The 16933-nt window shown below is 40.5% G+C and overlaps 1 protein-coding gene across 1 annotated transcript in view; it reads left to right on the top strand.

Annotated features, from left to right (window-relative positions):
* The window catches only part of LOC104166937 (tripartite motif-containing protein 2-like), a 17756-nt gene extending 6079 nt beyond the window's left edge, over nucleotides 1–11677 (top strand). Inside the window, exons 4-7 of the mRNA XM_009707038.1 lie at nucleotides 5215–5383; nucleotides 7083–7153; nucleotides 9794–9934; nucleotides 10956–11677. Coding sequence (XP_009705340.1) covers nucleotides 5215–5383; nucleotides 7083–7153; nucleotides 9794–9934; nucleotides 10956–11108 — 534 coding nt within the window. The 3' untranslated portion in view covers nucleotides 11109–11677. The remainder of the gene's footprint in view (nucleotides 1–5214; nucleotides 5384–7082; nucleotides 7154–9793; nucleotides 9935–10955) is intronic.
* The last annotated feature ends 5256 nt before the right edge of the window (nucleotides 11678–16933 follow it).

Here is a 16933-nt window from a genome sequence, read left to right as displayed (position 1 = left end):
TGCTGTCAGCACCTTTCTAGCTGCCAGTACACAGCACAGCACTAGGAGGGCCTGCTATGGGGAAAATTAACTCCGTCTCAGCCAGATCCAATGCGCTTGCATGTGCAGAGGATGTGATTTTCCTTGTCAAGTAGTTTTGAAAATGTATAGCTACATGGGAAAACCTGGGTTTTGGCTGAAGTGCTTGAATGAAATGAAGACACCAAAACAAAACCAAAGATAGATGTAATTTAGTTAAGAATCCAAATACTCTGAGTAACCTAAGTGTGTTTTAAATAATTATTAATATCTTTAATGTGAACTGGCTTGATCTGGACACAGAGCATGGAGGGCTCCTTTTCCTTCCTTCTCAAGACATGCTGTAAACCCAGCATCGTGGATGGTGCCAGCTCTGGAGGAAAGAGCCATGGCTCCGGAGGAGCCAGGACTCTGTGTGCTATATGCCACCAACAGGGAGACAGGTATTGAAAAAAATGAATTATTAAGGTAGTTCCGCTGATGTGGAGCCTCACTTTGTTTTTAGTCAATGTTTTTGTTGGATTGCAAGAGCTGTGTAAAGTTGGCAATGTTTGTGTGGTTAATACAAGTTAATGCATCAGACTTTATAGTTCTTGGGAGTCGACTGATCAAATGAGAGATGAAATGTCAATGGTATAAAACACTGGTTTTAGATTGAATGCAACAGGCTATATTTATGAGAGAAAAATATACAAATGTTTGTAGAAGCGTTTTATGTATGGCGGGCAGGCATAATCATATAGTTGAAGCACAGGACATGGATGTAACACATCTAGCCTCCGGGAATCTTGGGCAAAGCCTTGTAATTTCTTGTTGGCAATGGCAATTCTTACAAGGGCTTTGTCAGATTAAATTGGGCAACACTTGCAAAGATATACAGAGAGATCGATAAAGGGATAATGGTGTTTCCCTTCAAAGGACTGTGCCTGCAGGTCACTGTACATAATCTCTGATGCAGGTGGTCTGCTAGTTGTTAACTCAGCGTCATCGGGGGCTGTTTTGAACTTAATCTATTTTTGTTGTTGTCCCCATCTTTCTGTATTTACTTACGCTTACTCTCCCTTAGCGGCGTTTTAATAGCCATGTGAGCCAGAAGGCAGATTTCCCCTGGAGCCAGGCCCAGGGCCCTCCCTGATGCCAGCGCCGGGCTGGCACCCCAGCGCCCGCCGCGTCGCCTTCCGCTGTGCCGGCAGTGGCAGAGACGCAGCTCTGCTTTCTCAAGGCTGTCAAACCTGCAAAACACAGAGGTGGACAAACCCTAATCTGAGGTTACACCAACACACGAGTCTCTTACAATGAAAGGCTGTATTATCCTGGAAACGATAAAGCCTCAGATAGGGTCTTAGGGATTGGGGCGTCTGTTTCTGGCTATGCCGCGGGTCTCACAGGTAACTCATGATCTCCGATTTCACTGTCCGGCGCTTTATTTTCCTCATCTATGAAAGGCAGAGAACAGTGCTGGCTTCCTCTGTAAATTACTCTGAAATTGCTTAAGAAAACTGTTAGAGAAGACATCCTGCTAGGCCAGAGAGAGAACGCACGCTGCAGCAGCAGTGTCGGCTTCTGTGCCAGGGGTGGTGGCCAAACCTAGCAAGGGAACTGCAGAACAGGGCCAAGAGAATGATTCTCCATCCTCTGAGGAGAGAAGTACTTTCTTTCTAGTCTTGAAGGGTTGTGTCTAAGATAGCTTGTTGTCAGCCAAACAGGGCTGCAAGTCAAGATCAAGTCTAGATAAGTGGGGAAAGATGAAAGGAAGCATTTTAACTGTCAGACCTGTCAGACTTTTTTTTTTTCTCTTGTCTCATTAGAAGCATTAAGGGAGCTGCTTGAAGCTGGTTGCATGTTCAGATAGGAACAGTTCTGTGGAGTGTGGCTAAGTGGTCACAGCTGGATTAGGACAGTCACATGAATGATAAATCCGTTTATTGTGCGACGTTGCAATGCATGACAAAGCTGTATCTCCGTATTAGGGAAGTTCTCAAACAGGAAAAGAAGGTATATTGAAAGTCTATAAATTAATTCATGACAATTGCAAACCTTGCAGACAGCAACAAGATTGATGGAGTTCAACTTAAAGCCCTAACACACCTACTTCTACAGTGGAAAAGTCCTTATACATTTTTATATAGGCCAGCTGATTTTTTTCCCTCTAGGAGTATCCCACAGTAGAATATTTTTCCACCTGGGTAGGGTGACTTTATAAACACATATTTGAAAACCAATCTAAATTCATAAAGGCCTATAAAATAAGGGACATAATGTCCTTGACTGAATTCAATTAAGCATATTATTTGTATTAAGCGTTCAGATGATTTGTTATACTTTATTAATTTCTAATGGCAGAAAGTCTGAAAATACTTCCATTCATACACTTAATAGGAGTGACTGGGTTTCATAATGTTCTGTTCTAAATAACCAAACCTATAATTCTAAGAAACCTTCTGAAATAAAATATACAAAGCATATGTTCAGCCAGACCCAGTAATGTGTCATCAACATATTTTGATCTAAACTGGAAACAGAGTTTTAGTAAAAAGCACTGCAGACTCTAGCTGGGCATAATTTATTGCTGCCTGCAAATTATATTGTAAATCCTGGCCCAAGAATAGTGATTTTTATTACTGTTCTCAGCACTGAGTGCCCAGTAATGTAGTATGCGATTTATTAATCTTTTTTTTTCATATGTATTTATATGGGCAGGAAGGCACTGTCCTCATGAGTCTGAGTCATTTTTCCATAGGAATCCTGGAAAGATGGTAAGGAGGTGGTACAATGCACAAGCAGACAAACACACGGGCATCCCAGAGGAAAGAAGGGAATATGATTTAATCACCCCAAAGGAAATAAATCTACTGATTTGCATTTGGTTTATGTTTTTTTCTGCTTTGTTGTTATGCAAACCTGAATATATTTTGTAGGTCTGCTCATATCTTTCCCCTGGTGAACACAAAGTCATTTTTAATAGTTTTCCCTGGGGATATTTTCACATGATTTAATTAGGGTTTTTTTTGCCTAAATAACTTAGCAATTCATAAGAGCACATGTACCTGAATGTAAAACAGACTCATGATCATTGCATGTTGGCTAAGCATAGTCTTGAAGATGCAAGATTTATTCCCTGGAGTTTTCTTTATTTGAGACTGAAGGAGGTTGTGCAGCGGTGCCTTTATACCAAACAGCCTCCGGGAACCTGGATGGCTTGATTTTGGGATGGCTCCTGTTTTTACCTGCAACCCCACCTGTGCGAATGAACCGTGGAACAGGATCATGGGGCTTACAAAGGGTAGTTAGGCTCCTTCAGATACTAACGTGGTTGTTTGCTTTGAAAACATTAGGGAATTGAGATAAGTGAGTTAGGTAATGGATTTTCTCCATGCCCTGTAATCTGTCCCACCTTGACAATTAGTCACAGACTAGCGGGGCTTCAGCTGCTCCTCACCACCCCCAAGAGGGAGGGGAGAGGGGCAGAGAAGTCCAAAGCATTGATGCTTCTAGGTGGTGATCTCTCCCGCCCTGCAAAGGCAGCGAGGTGAAAAAAGGGTCTTGATTCATAAAGATTACAATTATCTCAGTATCTATTTCATTTAAATTCCTATGGAAACAGGAAATTATGTTCTCCACCAAAGAGACGGACCTCGGTTTGTAGGATGCCTCTCTCGCAAACTACTACAGGATCTGAAAGTTCTGGGGTCCATAATTTCAACACAGCCTGTTTGGTGGATTGCCTGTCCAGCACAGTAAAGAGGCTGGCAGGAGATCAGACTTTTGGAACCAACCTGGATAACTGCTTCCAAATATGTCCATCATTAAAAAAAGCAAAAAGCAAGCAAACAAACAAACAAAACTACAAAAAACCAAAACAAACCAAAAAACCACACACCCCCACCCCAACCAGAAAGCAAGTTGCTGCATTCCAACAACAAACCCCCCGAACAATTAGGTGGTATTTTTATGACCTTTTTTTAACTGAAAGGTCAAAACTCAACTGATTTTATGTAGATTAAACCAGTTTCTAGAATCTGCGCCTGAAAGAAGAGCAGAATGGTAAAAAATGTGAAATGGGTTGCGCGGTGATCCTAGAATCTTCTTGGGTATATGCCCAGATAGCTCACGGGTTCTTTGAAGGCTTTGCCTCAATTTCTGCTTGCTCTGGGCTGGATGGGATGCTGTTGCTTAGATCCCCTTCTTTTTGATCCTACTGAACAATGCTTCTAACATTTTCTGATCTATTTTGACAGCTCTCTAGTCTTTCCAAATTATTCACTACGTGTGAGATCAGCTTCATCTCCACGGAAGGTTTTTCCATTGATACAATGTGGAATATTGTATACAGTTCCTCTGCTGTTGCTGATTATGCTGGCAGATGGTTTTGGTAGTCACAAGGTCTATTTAAAATGATAGATATAATTTTATTTACCTAAGACAGGAGCAAGCTTTGATTTGTTTAGTGTTTCAAAGATTACTTTATTTGCTGTTTGGCAGCACAATCCTATCTCCTTTGCAGGTTTCAGCTGACACTTCATGTGCCTCAGCAGCAAGTGAAGCAATCTCATGTGGATCTGGTGGAAGATAGAGAGGTTAGCCTGAGCTTTAGCTCTGCTCAGATTCTTTCCAAGAGCACTCGGAAGCTGCATGGTGTCTCATTTGCCCAAGAAAGGCAAGAGAGGACATCATAGCCCAAATCCCACCCAGCTCTGATGCTCCAAGAGTGAGCTCAGAGTGCTTTGATGCAGCAGGCAGTGGTAAAGGCGTGTTTCCCCACCCATAACCAGGTGGGCGCTGGACTCAGGAATAGCATGCAATAGGAGGCAAAAGTCCTTTATGCCTGTCTGCCTGTCCTACTGGTACACTAGTGCTGGCTATACAGCCATTTGTGATGGTTTCCGACAGGTGCTGTAGTTTATCAAGGCACACCGATCTGCTGATTGTGTTTCTCATGAGCTGTATATTTGGGCTCAGTTGCTGAGGTGGTAGATTTTGCACTCTAGAAAGGACATACAGAAAGCAGCCTTTATTTTCAGCTGAAGAAAAATGTACACAATAGGAGCTGATAAAAACAATCACTTCCCTCTAGGAAACTTTTCATGACAACAATGTCTCTCTGTCCTGCTGTGTGCCTCTAATACAGTCTTTGAACTGTACTAACTTATTTCTATCATGCCAACATATTTTCCTATTTTGTGTTTTCCCTTTTAGGCCAAAATTGGCTCTGGAAAGCTCATGGGCCCTAAAGGTGTTTCTGTGGATCGCAATGGCCACATCATTGTAGTGGACAATAAAGCATGCTGTGTCTTCATCTTCCAGCCGAATGGGAAAATAGTCACCAGGTTTGGTAGTCGAGGAAATGGTGACAAGCAATTTGCAGGTACATTTGACGGTAATATGTAAATCCCCTTCCCTTGCCTCTTCTGCTCACATTTGCATGATGTTTGAGCATGTTGAAGACGCTATATCCTACTCGTTTTTCCTGAGGGGGAAGGGTTCTACTGAACATACAGCTCCTATTCACTTCACCATTTGTTTGATTAGTCAGGAAGACTGCAACATCTGTTCTGCAAATGTAGCTGTAACCAGCTTGATTTACCTACCTCTCTGTGCCTGGAAGCATTTCAGATCAATGACCCAAGAAAGACTGATCTTAACTAGCATTTCATGAATGCTTTGTAATGCCCACACTCAGCTGTTCGTGATAATCAACTCAAACACTGTGCTTTGTGTTTCCAGTGATCGGATACACATTAACTAATGCCCCAAGTGATATCTTCCCATTAGAAAATGAGTGTAATGGGATAGTGTTAAGACTGAGATCAGGAAGACACAGTTATGCAAACGGAAAATGCCAGTTTGGGGAAATGGCCACTTATGTTCAACTGACTGCTTGCGCATGGTGTCTTTCAATTAGAACATGCAATTAAGTTAAAAAAAAGAACCCTGATACATTTTAAGTGAATAGCTATTCTTTCAAAATTTGAAATGAAGATGCAAAATTACATATGCAGGTCATTTTGCAGCTGTTGGGTTACTCTGAATAAGTAGTTATAGATTGGTCTGATGTTCTGACTGGTTCACAGCGTAAGAGAGAAATAGCATCAATGGTATAACTGCTTTTATCTTACTTGAGATCTCTTGCACCCTCTTATGGAACAAGTGCCATATATATAATTTATGAGAGCTTTGGCTCTAACACAGCTACGTGTCACCAAGATTTAATGGATATGTCCAATTTCTTTCATTTTAAAATATGTAAGAATACCTCCTGAAAGTGAGTGTGCAAATACTCTGTAACAGTGTATTTGAGAAATCTATCACCTCTTCTTGGTGGTAGGCTACATAAAATAGGTGAATTGTCATTCCTTGAATTTTTTCAGTGTAGAGGTTTTCACCCTTTCTATAGTTCACACTGACGTACTGTGAAAATTGAGAACGAGTTCTGATCTGTTTAATAACTCAAAATAGCACCAAGTATTTTGATTCAGGTACTTGCCTGTTTTCAGGCTACCATTTGTTCTTCATTCAAGTTTGCGCACATAGTTCAATACATAAAGTAAAGCAAAAAATGCACTTTTTTTTTCCCCTGACGGTGTTCTTCTAAGTAACTTTTGTATTTATCCTAAAACTTGTTTGCTCAAATGCTTGTAAGAAGTGGGCACACAAAGCATAGAGATTTCAATTAAGACTTTACATGAACATTTTTGAGAACTATTTTCAGTGTGTACACAACTTTATGCCTAAAGGCACTACACGTTTTGTCTTGTTAATAAGCACATAAATATCTACATACTCATCTGTAGATGAGAGAGGAAGGAATGAACAATGCTTATTGGTAACACTAGCTGACAACTGGTTGAAAAAGAAATTATTTATGTTTACAAAAAGGCATGCTGAGATTTTTAAACCATGAAATTAAATTACTCTTAATTTGAAATTGATATTCCCAATTTGACTATTAATACTCAGAAGCCAAATATAATACTCTGGCAGGCTGAATAATTTTTTTGATTTAAGCAAACTTTTTGATTTAGTGATATTATAATTCTTTTTTTTTTTCTTCCTCTGCATTGCAGGTCCTCATTTTGCAGCTGTAAACAGCAACAATGAAATTATCGTTACAGATTTTCATAACCATTCTGTCAAGGTACTGTCAATTCATAGCAACTTGGAAAGGTTTTTATTTTATCATGGTACTTTCTTGGGGAAAACAAAGTACTGTTAAAAGCAAAGAGATCACACACCGTATGTATGAGGTCTGATACAAGGACTACACATTCAGAGACCTTTGCAAGCAGCGCATTGCTTAACAGAGATAAAATTCGTTGCCTTGGGTGCCATTATAATGTTCTCTAATTCAGCTTAAACAGAAGCTGTACCCGAGATAAATGATAGCAACTTAGTTGTTCTTATTAGCTCTCTGCCAAACCTGTTATTTACCCTATGTTCTGTCCTGTTCTAAGTAACTCTGCTAACTGCTTTTGAATTTCCCAGTAAAAGCTTCCCACATTTCTAGTTGAATAAAATTATAACCAAGTGAAGATACCTGACAGTCTTTAATTCCATACCTACAAGCTTTAAGGTTACTGGATCCATCTACAACCTGATGCTCTGAACAACTGTGTAAGACAGACCATGGGTTTTCAGCCAGTTCCTCCTGCGCTGGGCAGAGCTGGCCACTAGTCCTTACAGCCGTGGGAAGTCCCGACTCGTTAAACAGTCATGGGAAGGCAGGGTGGTGTATTTGTTTGTTCCAATAATAAACCAAAACAAGGATACGTGTTGAGATGTCACATGGTGGAAGATGTGTGAAGGCGCTACAGGCCATTTCAGAAATTACTCACCTGTGCGTGTTTGTTTTCAGGCTGTGACATTCCCTTTCAGTCACTTTCTGCATGTTTTTTCCCTCCCTCAACATGCAGTAGCAGGAGGAGGAGAAAGAGGAGAAGGACACGGGCAGCAGTTGCTGTCCCACCCGAAGTCTGAGGCCACGTGTGCCGGTCCCACACACCAGTGAAATCCCTGGGATTTCACCCAATGGCTGCCTGTTCTGGCTGAACACAGAGGTGAACTCTCAGTCCAGTTCTTCAGTGTTCATAACTGAATTGATAAATCCTGTCTATTCGCCTGAAATGGGAAATGACTGAGCATAGACACCCTCATGTCCTGAGCAGTGCCGATCATCTAGCTTCTGAATGGCGACCTTGCTCTTGTATCCTCTTGGAATTAGAGAGAAAATAGCAACTCCTGGTTTGGATTACAACAAAGAAACCAAGGCTGCTGCAGGAGCCCTAAAGCAGATTGTTCACTTGGTTTAGCAGCAGGAGGCCTATGAGTCCATAAATTACACCTCCACCAGCAGGGCTTGCCGTGGTAACAAGAATGCCTGGAGAGAGCCAACAACAAGGGCAAAACAAAAAAAAAAAACCCACACATGTGAAGAGATGTAAGAAGTGTGGCATCTTAGTGAATTTATACTTATTGCATTCCTAATGAGAACAGAGTGTTCCCGTCTGTCTCTGGTGTGACTCAATGGAATAAAAATGTTCCTTGTTACCATGTGGCACTAACTGGAAAAGATTCTTATTTTTGTAGTGTTCTCTAAATTGGTACAGATAATTGTTGACACTCTGGAGAGTTATTTATAATCCAGGTGATGCTGTTACCTTTTGTTAGATGGTGGGGAAAAGAGCAGAGAGTACATTTTGTTTTCAATAATAAATTTATAAATAAATAAATAAATTTCACTCTTACAGGTCCCAAAGCCTCTTCCTGCCACCAGTGTCTTGAATTAAACATCCTTACTCAGCAACATTATCCTCCCTCCCCCATTAACCTTCAAGCACGTTCGTTCCTTCAGGCATCTTCTATGGAAAATCCTACTCAACATAGGCTTCTCCCTCATTTGATTACTCACCATCCCCATTTTAACCCAAGGGAGAGAGCAATACATCTTTGCTTTTTTTTTTTTTTATCAGTTGACTTCTTTTTCTACTTTTTTAATCATCTGAGGCACCAACCTGGTACTTCATTAATTTCCTCCCCCAAATGCTTTTTCTGTGTTCACTGTGGGTGGTCAAGAACAGGATGATTTCCTCACATCTTCCACCTTATTAGCATTTCAGTGTACACTTGGCACTTGTCAGGTCTCTGCATTTTCTTGTGCAAGCCACAGCCGGTCTCTGCGAATGCTGTTGGACCTTGGGGCACAGCTGGGCCTGGGTCCAAGATGGACCAAAATAGAGATGGCTGTGGTCCTATGTACGTGGCACATCCCGTATCTCGCTTGGTCCCTTTGGTGCATCCAGGTTGCTGACAGAATAGTCATCGGTCGGTTCCATCTTTCTGCTGTCTAAACCTGTTACCATCACAGAGAATACAGTTGCTGAACTGTCTATACAGAGAGCAGCATGCCGTGATTGTCAGTATGTCTTAGGTTATGAAAGTGGGAGAAGAGTGCATCTGCTCTGTTGTGTTTCCCAGTGCCGTATCTGCACTCAGCCCTTCCCTTTGTAATTCAAGACACAGAAGCTGCAGGAAGGGTTCCTGGGACCTCTGTGTCTGCGATGAATCAGATCTTCAGAGAGAAGGGAAATACTGTGTCGTGTAAAGGAGCTGGAAGGAGAGATGGGCACCTGTGCTCCCATCTGCAGTGTGTGTCTTTGTGTAGGGGGGCTGTTCCTGGGAACTCTTCAATTCCTACTTTTGTTAACAGGTGAACTGGTAGTCATAGATTACTAATATTTGATGCGATGCCATATTCAGGTTTTTGTTTTAACCCATACAGGTATTTAACCAGGAGGGAGAATTCATACTGAAGTTTGGATCAAATGGAGAAGGAAATGGACAATTTAATGCACCAACTGGAGTAGCTGTAGATTCTAATGGGAACATTATTGTAGCAGATTGGGGAAACAGCCGAATACAGGTAGAAATTTCTGTATTTCAAAGGTGCTTGATTAGGAAAACTAATGGATTGATAACTCTGGCCACTGAAGTCTCCAGACTTCCCAAGAAAGAGGATAGCAGCATGAGAAGTGATGTGGTTTCTAACACAGCCTTTCATGTGCCTCACTGCTGGTCTGTCCACTTTGAGAACTGGTGGTGTCAGGTTGTGGACTTTCCAGTGTGGCTGCTAGCAACTCTGATGGTTGCTGTGACCAAGGCTTTTGTCTCCAAGTAGTTCCCCAAAAGCTATCTGATGACTTAGGAGACTTGCAAGCATTGCTGAGGTGATAGTAATTTATGATCACCGTAACAGAAGATTGGAGACATGGTGGAAAATACAAAAAAGCAAATGATTGGTATAGACCTTGAGGCAAATGCAGCAGATTTTTATCGTCTTTTTTGAATGTTGAGAAAATATCCTGCTTTTAAGTTATGAGAGTCGCACTCTTTCTCTCTTTCAAGTGCTAATCACAAAGTCTTCGTATTTGCCAAAGAATATCTAATAAATAACTAAGTGTATGTATTACTTTCACTGAACAGAAAAATGAGGGAGCTGCTTATGAGTTGTTCTCAGGAAGCGCTGTCAACAGTGTAAACAAATTCCTGGTTTTCTCTGTGTGGGAACCTAAGAGTCATGCTACCCACAACAGTAATATTTGTTAGGAAAACAAGGTGTTGGTTGAGTTCCTTATTGAGTTTGATTTACGGTAGTTGACTATTTTTAGAACAAGGAACAGCCGAGGTGCTCTTTTTATTATTATTTCATTGCATGTTTAATTCTTGCCAAAGATCCTGGCAGCTTTAATTAGTTCTTTTTAATAAGAAAATACATTTGCATATAAACTTGTATATTATAACAGATCAGATTCTGCCCTTGTTTATTCTAATGTATGTCAACTGTTTCAGCAACGAGAAGTATAATGGTATAATTGAGGGCAGACTTGTGTCCACTATTTCTTTTTCATTCATAACATTTATTCTGTGCTTTCTCACCCTCAAAGGTTTTTGATGGAAGTGGATCATTTTTATCCTACATTAACACCTCTGCTGACCCACTTTACGGTCCCCAAGGTCTGGCCCTGACTTCAGATGGCCATGTTGTAGTTGCAGACTCTGGAAATCACTGCTTCAAGGTCTATCGATACTTACAATAGCAATGCGCTCTGGAGCTGGATAATCGTCCATCCTTAAGAAAAGACTGGTCCTAGAGATCCAATGCAGGATATCTCCAACTTTGAGTTCATTTTTAATAACGAAGGAGTCTGTTATGGGCTTCTCATGTTAATTTCCAAACTTCCCCTGTTTACATAGGACTTGCACCTCTTGCGTTTCTCACTGAACTTTTTGTTGTAAGGGTTAATACACAAAATCCTCTTTAACTGAATTCATAAAGACAACATGATATTAAATGCAAACTGCAACTTATGGAACTGGAATTAACTAATTAGGCAAAAATGAGCAAAATTTGGGAAAAATCTCCAAAGCTTTTTGAAGACTGCGAAGGGTAGCTCCTGCTCAGAGCTTCCAAATTTGAGGAAGTATCATTGTTATGCATTATTTAACCCAGAGGTGATCCTGGGAATCTTCTAGATCTCATTATCATGGTAGGTATTACACTTTTAACATTCTTCAGTCTTACTATCTATAACAAGTAGGTCCTTTTAGCATAAGGTTAAGTCTCACAAAATCCGTCTAGCTCTAACCGTCAGACCTAACACAGCTCAACATTTAGCACTATGAGAATCAATGCAAATTCCCTACTCATGTGGGATTAATGAAGGATTGTTTCATGTGCTTGTTTTTCACTCTTCCTCTTGCTCAATGTGCTGGAAGGACTTTGCAGAGACCTGACATTTCTAAAGCTCTGGAAAAACTTAATTGTAGAGATACATTAGTGAGAGCTGAATTTCTGTATAACGACAGACCTTTTGACACCAAACTAGTTCATTAGGATCAGGGTTATTACAATGTCAACTCAATTAACCTCATCCTCATGTATGCCACTCTTTTGTATGTGTTCATTGCCATGTTTCCTTAAGGCAACTCATTGTGTTAACCAATAAAATGCAATGCAGCATGACACAGGACAGAAAGCCAGAGAGGTACCCCTATGGAGGACCTGCATTATACAACCAAAGGAACTGTGGTAAACAGAGGTTGTATAGGAAAGCCAAGGGTTACCAAAGCTATTTGTTTTTACATGAGAAAAAATGCATTACAAATAAGAATGAATTTCAACCAACTCCTGAAGTCCTTCATCAAAGGGAATTTTGTTAGTGGACAAGATAAGGACTGTGAGATTTGTTCCGATTTGTTTGTATGTATGTACGTATGACTGATTGACATAAAAATAAAAAAAAAAAAAGGAACTGTAGTTTATTTCAGCAAACTGGAACATATGTATGCCATTTGACAATGGCAGTACTCTGAAACATGTCCCTCCTCCTTCCTGCTGGATCTCTCTATTGTGTTCTTTGTTGAAGTATTAATTTAATTGGAAATTCTTACAATCATATGACTTGGTTCTGGTTTTAATGTTTTGTTTGGGGTTTTTTTGTTTTGGGTTTTTTTTTAACTGTGAACTTGTCCTTTTTAAAGTAGCATTGGCTTTATTCTTATTTCTAAATCCAGTGGTCAAAGGATGAATTGCTACTGTAGCCTAATATAGATAGAGCGATGCTCACTCTTCAACCTCGTTTGAGGAGCTGGTGAGCTTGCTGCCAAAGCCTACAATAGCCTGGGAAGTATTGTCTGTCTTTTCTCATTTTTAGGGCATTGGGTCAGGAGCAAGGGAGTATTTTAAGCATGTTTGCAAAATGGAAAGGAGTCTTTGTTAAATTACTTGTTATAAGTATTTGTCTTATTTCTAAAAGGTTAAGGTGGTTGTTTCAATGAATTTGAGAAAAACGAATGGTTTTCTTTTGTAAAGATGCATTTGACTTGTAAAAATGCAGACCCCAAGGTTCTTAAATGTGGAGTTTGTCTGGTTTTTAAGTACTGTTTCTTAAAGATAACTTCTTGCCCTTGTTTATTTTTTGCACGTAGAGCTAATTTACAAATTCTCGTGCAAAGATAAGTTTCCTTATTTCATTGGAAAAAATATTTTGTGTATAAGGCTTAAGGTTTGGAGTACATAATGCAGCTAAGAAACTGGTGGTAGTATTTTTGAAATGTTTGTTATTACCAAGAGAACAAAATATCCTCTGCTTGAACTGAGTTTGTCCTAAAATTCTGAAGATATCTCAGTCATTACACAATAAACTGTCCTACGAAAATTTAACAAAATTGTAGATCAAATTTTCTGATGATCAAGTAATTTCCTTCTAAGTGTCCTTATAAGCAACCTTCTGGCAAACAATTTCTGACATTGTAATGCCCTTAAATGGCTAATTTATCAATGAAGAAAAGGTATGTAGTATTTTAACTATATTTATTAACAAAGAGACAAGGTTGCACAGGTTCTTTGGGATAAAAACTTAAAAAGAGGATGAGAAATGTGCTGTTGCTGTCAGTTATGGGTAATAGTAATGAAATCTAGTTCCAAATTTGGATTTTTATAATAACATTTTACTAAACTTGCATGGTTTCCACTCAGGAAACATTGGCAAATCTTCTGTGGCCAGGAACTCTGAGGACCACAGAAATCAGACCCTAACCTACATATCAAACATATACTTAAGATCGTACTATTCCATGTGTACGCTTTTCTTCAAAAGATTTTCAGTCCCTGTGACTCAGTGTTTACCAGCATTTTACATAACCTCTGTCAACCCAGTGCATCCCGATGAAATACAGAATTCTGCATACAACCCAGCTAACGGCTATTAGGGGTGATGTGGATTTCGTCTGAAGACTGCATAGTCTTTTGGGTTTTCAGACATGATCACCAGAGCAGCACTTACTGCACCTGAAAAATGTCACTAATTTGGAGTTCCTTCTGATAGAAAATGCTGCCAACTACAATTTCAGATTCAGTGGCACAGGGCATTCCCTTCCAAGGTCTGACCTTATCTGCCTGGCACTGGGAAACTGAGAAACACATTGCTTTTACGGTGTGCTTCTGAAGCCAACTTAGCTAAAATGTTTGGCTGACAAACCTTACAAAGAGCAACCAAAGCAGAAATTCTGTTCTAAAAAACTGGCAGATTTTTTTCTCATCCAATTAAGCGAACATCAAAATTGCACTACTTGATTTGCTGAGTTGTTAGCATTTATTAAAGGCTTTATAGGCATTCTGCTGCCAGATTTCAGGTATAACCAAATGTTCCCTTGACTTCCCTGGAATGCTAACTGACTAGCAGCACAGCGTGAATGGTGAAAGTATGTGCTTCATTTAACTAATCTTCAACTCAAAAGTCATCTCAAAAGGTTATCGGATCTTGTGTAATTTGGAGCATTTTAGGACAAACTAGCCAACTGTATTTTCATTGTTTTGTGAATAGAATAAAAGGATCTGTTCAGATAAATCCAATATAAGCAGTAGGGGATTGTTACATAGGCTAAACCAGCAGCGATGTAGCTGAAAAAGAAATGGAAAATGGTTTAGGCAAGCATTTGCCTAATGTAGATGGAGTTATTCATTAGTAAATGCTCTTCTGTTGTGTAAAAACTAGAGGGCTTTTGATTTTATGTCACTATTTTTTATAACTAAGGATCTAGTGTTGCCATAATGAGAAATATAAGTGCCCAAGATGTTGTGTTTGTTACAAAGAAATGACTTTCGGTTGTGGGTGACAGCTAGTTACGAAACCATGATGTACATTGAAAATTTTCTTCAGGCATTGTGAGCAGTGACCGGTTCGGCCTGTCTGTGGAGAGCGCGCGAAAGGTATTTGTGCTATGGGGCAGGAGGATTCCTAACGGGTTGTGTTGTTTCTGATGAATGTACAGCACTTTGGTTGATGTTTGTGAGCAACACGGCCTTAACCCTGACACTTTTGCTTTGGCTTTCTGACATGGGAATGTTCCCTAAGCTGCACAGTGTATGGCAGTAGCCCCGTTGGAAATCTCTCCCAGTTGATACGCTGCAGCTTTCCAGTTCTAGGAGTGAGTCTGTCTCCTTTTTTTTTTTTTTTTTAAAGTTTTTGTACATTCCATCTTTGTAAGTCAAGTTCGTATGTTTTGTGTTCACATAAGCCTTGCACTCTCTTGACACTCATAATGAAATATTCTTCTCACTTGTTTTTTGTTGTTGTTGTTTTTGCTTTGTTTTGGTTTTTTAATCCCTGTGAGGCTAAATACAAACTTTGTCTCCTTAAGGTCAAGGATGAAAGAGGCGCATCAAAGTGTTTGTGTGTGTGTGTGTGTGTGTGTGTGTGTAGTTTTAGCTTCCTGTGTGCCACGGTATTCTTGATGCTTTAGCTGACGATTAAAAAGAAATTACTCTGTCTTGGAAATGTAGGAAAACCAGAGTCAAATGTGTACCTTTACCACGCACAAAATTTCAAATAATAAAAATAAAGCTTGTTTCCTCTGTTATTTTCATGGTTGAGTATTTATTTTTCATATGTCTCATACTCACTGTTCCTAAAAATAGCCCTGTAATGCAGGAAGATGGGTAATTTTTTCCAAGGGAAACCCTGACACCACAGGTCACAAGCCAAGAAAACTGTGATTGTTTCACGGGTGTTAAGCTTTTATGTAGACACAGAGGAAAGAGGGACTTGGGTGCTTCTTGGGAAGAAGGTGGGGAGTTGGAGTTTCCTTGTCTCCTCCCTCCCGTCTTCAGTTCAGTAATCAAAATGAACATTTTCATTGGTGGCAATAAGATTAGGAGTCATCAGCTTTTCCGTTTGCATCATACCAGTACACAGCACCCTTCAGCTCTGCTGTACTATAATCTTTCAAGGGTCTGCTGCAGAAAACCAAATATAAATTATTGAAGAACAACACAAAATTTGCCTTAGGAGTTCACTCTGACTCCTTTCCCGTAACAACGAATTCTCAGCTCATGTTAACTTTCATTTTACATGGTACATACATCTTCTTGGTCACGGGTGAACTCTCCAAACCTGAATCCTTTGAGAACTCAGTGTGATTGGGAACTCGCTCACGAAGTAAGAGAGAATCTTCGGACGCATCCTTTGGCTTGGAAACAATCTCACGGGAGGGGACTGGAGAGGTCAGACTTGGTGGGGTGTGCTTGCTCGGAGGCGGGACACTCGGAAATGAGACAGCTGAAACACGGAGCAGCCATCCTTTCTCGTGGGTCTTGTCCCCAAACCCTCTACAGGAATCCATGTTTTAGTCTTTCTTGCAAGGCACAGGCAATATCAGCAGCCATGTTTTCAGGCCTTTTTTTTTCCTCCTGAAGGCAAACCTGCTACAACATAATGGCTCTTTGGGGTTTTTTGCTGATGTTTGTTTTTCTTTGTCAGTCTTCAGATGAATGTATGTCGAGAAAATATAGTCTTGGTGCTGAATGTATGGGAGTATATTGTCTCTCTGCCCTGAAGTTCAGATGCTTACAAGAGGCTTTATTTGGCTGCCAGCTAAAAAGCCTCACAGCGTGAAGCAGAGCAGCACTGCTTTGACATCCAGAGTTGTGGAGCTCCTGCCCCTTCCCAGGAAAAAAGCCCATGAAGAAGAACCGAAGAAACAGCACAGGATACCTTGAAGCCGCAGGGCTGCATAGGCAAGGCTCTTGCTGCATTCCCAATCTTTTCTCACTGACAGGCTACAATTTTTTTCTGTTCCCTGGATTATTACAGCAGAGGCTCTCCCCACGGAGCAATCAGACAGGCAGGCAGGAGGTTGAGACTGGGGAACACGGCCCTCGAACAGGAAAGTTCTGCAGTAAATGGCCACCTTCCTCTTTGGCCTTCCCGTGGTACTGATTTGAATACCGACCCAAATGCGGCAGCAGGATCTTTAAGTTCTGTAAACGGGGATACAGAACCCAGTCTCACCAGTGAGAAACAGCACTGGGGAGAGTGCGGCCAAAATAGCTAAAGGCGCGTGTATTTTGGGCACCCATCGT

The sequence above is a fragment of the Cariama cristata genome, unplaced genomic scaffold (genome assembly GCF_000690535.1).
Source record: "Cariama cristata isolate BGI_N322 unplaced genomic scaffold, ASM69053v1 scaffold12899, whole genome shotgun sequence".
In the NCBI taxonomy this organism is placed as follows: domain Eukaryota; kingdom Metazoa; phylum Chordata; class Aves; order Cariamiformes; family Cariamidae; genus Cariama; species Cariama cristata.
Note: the sequence above shows the minus strand (reverse complement) of the source record. Positions and strands in the feature narration are given on the sequence as shown.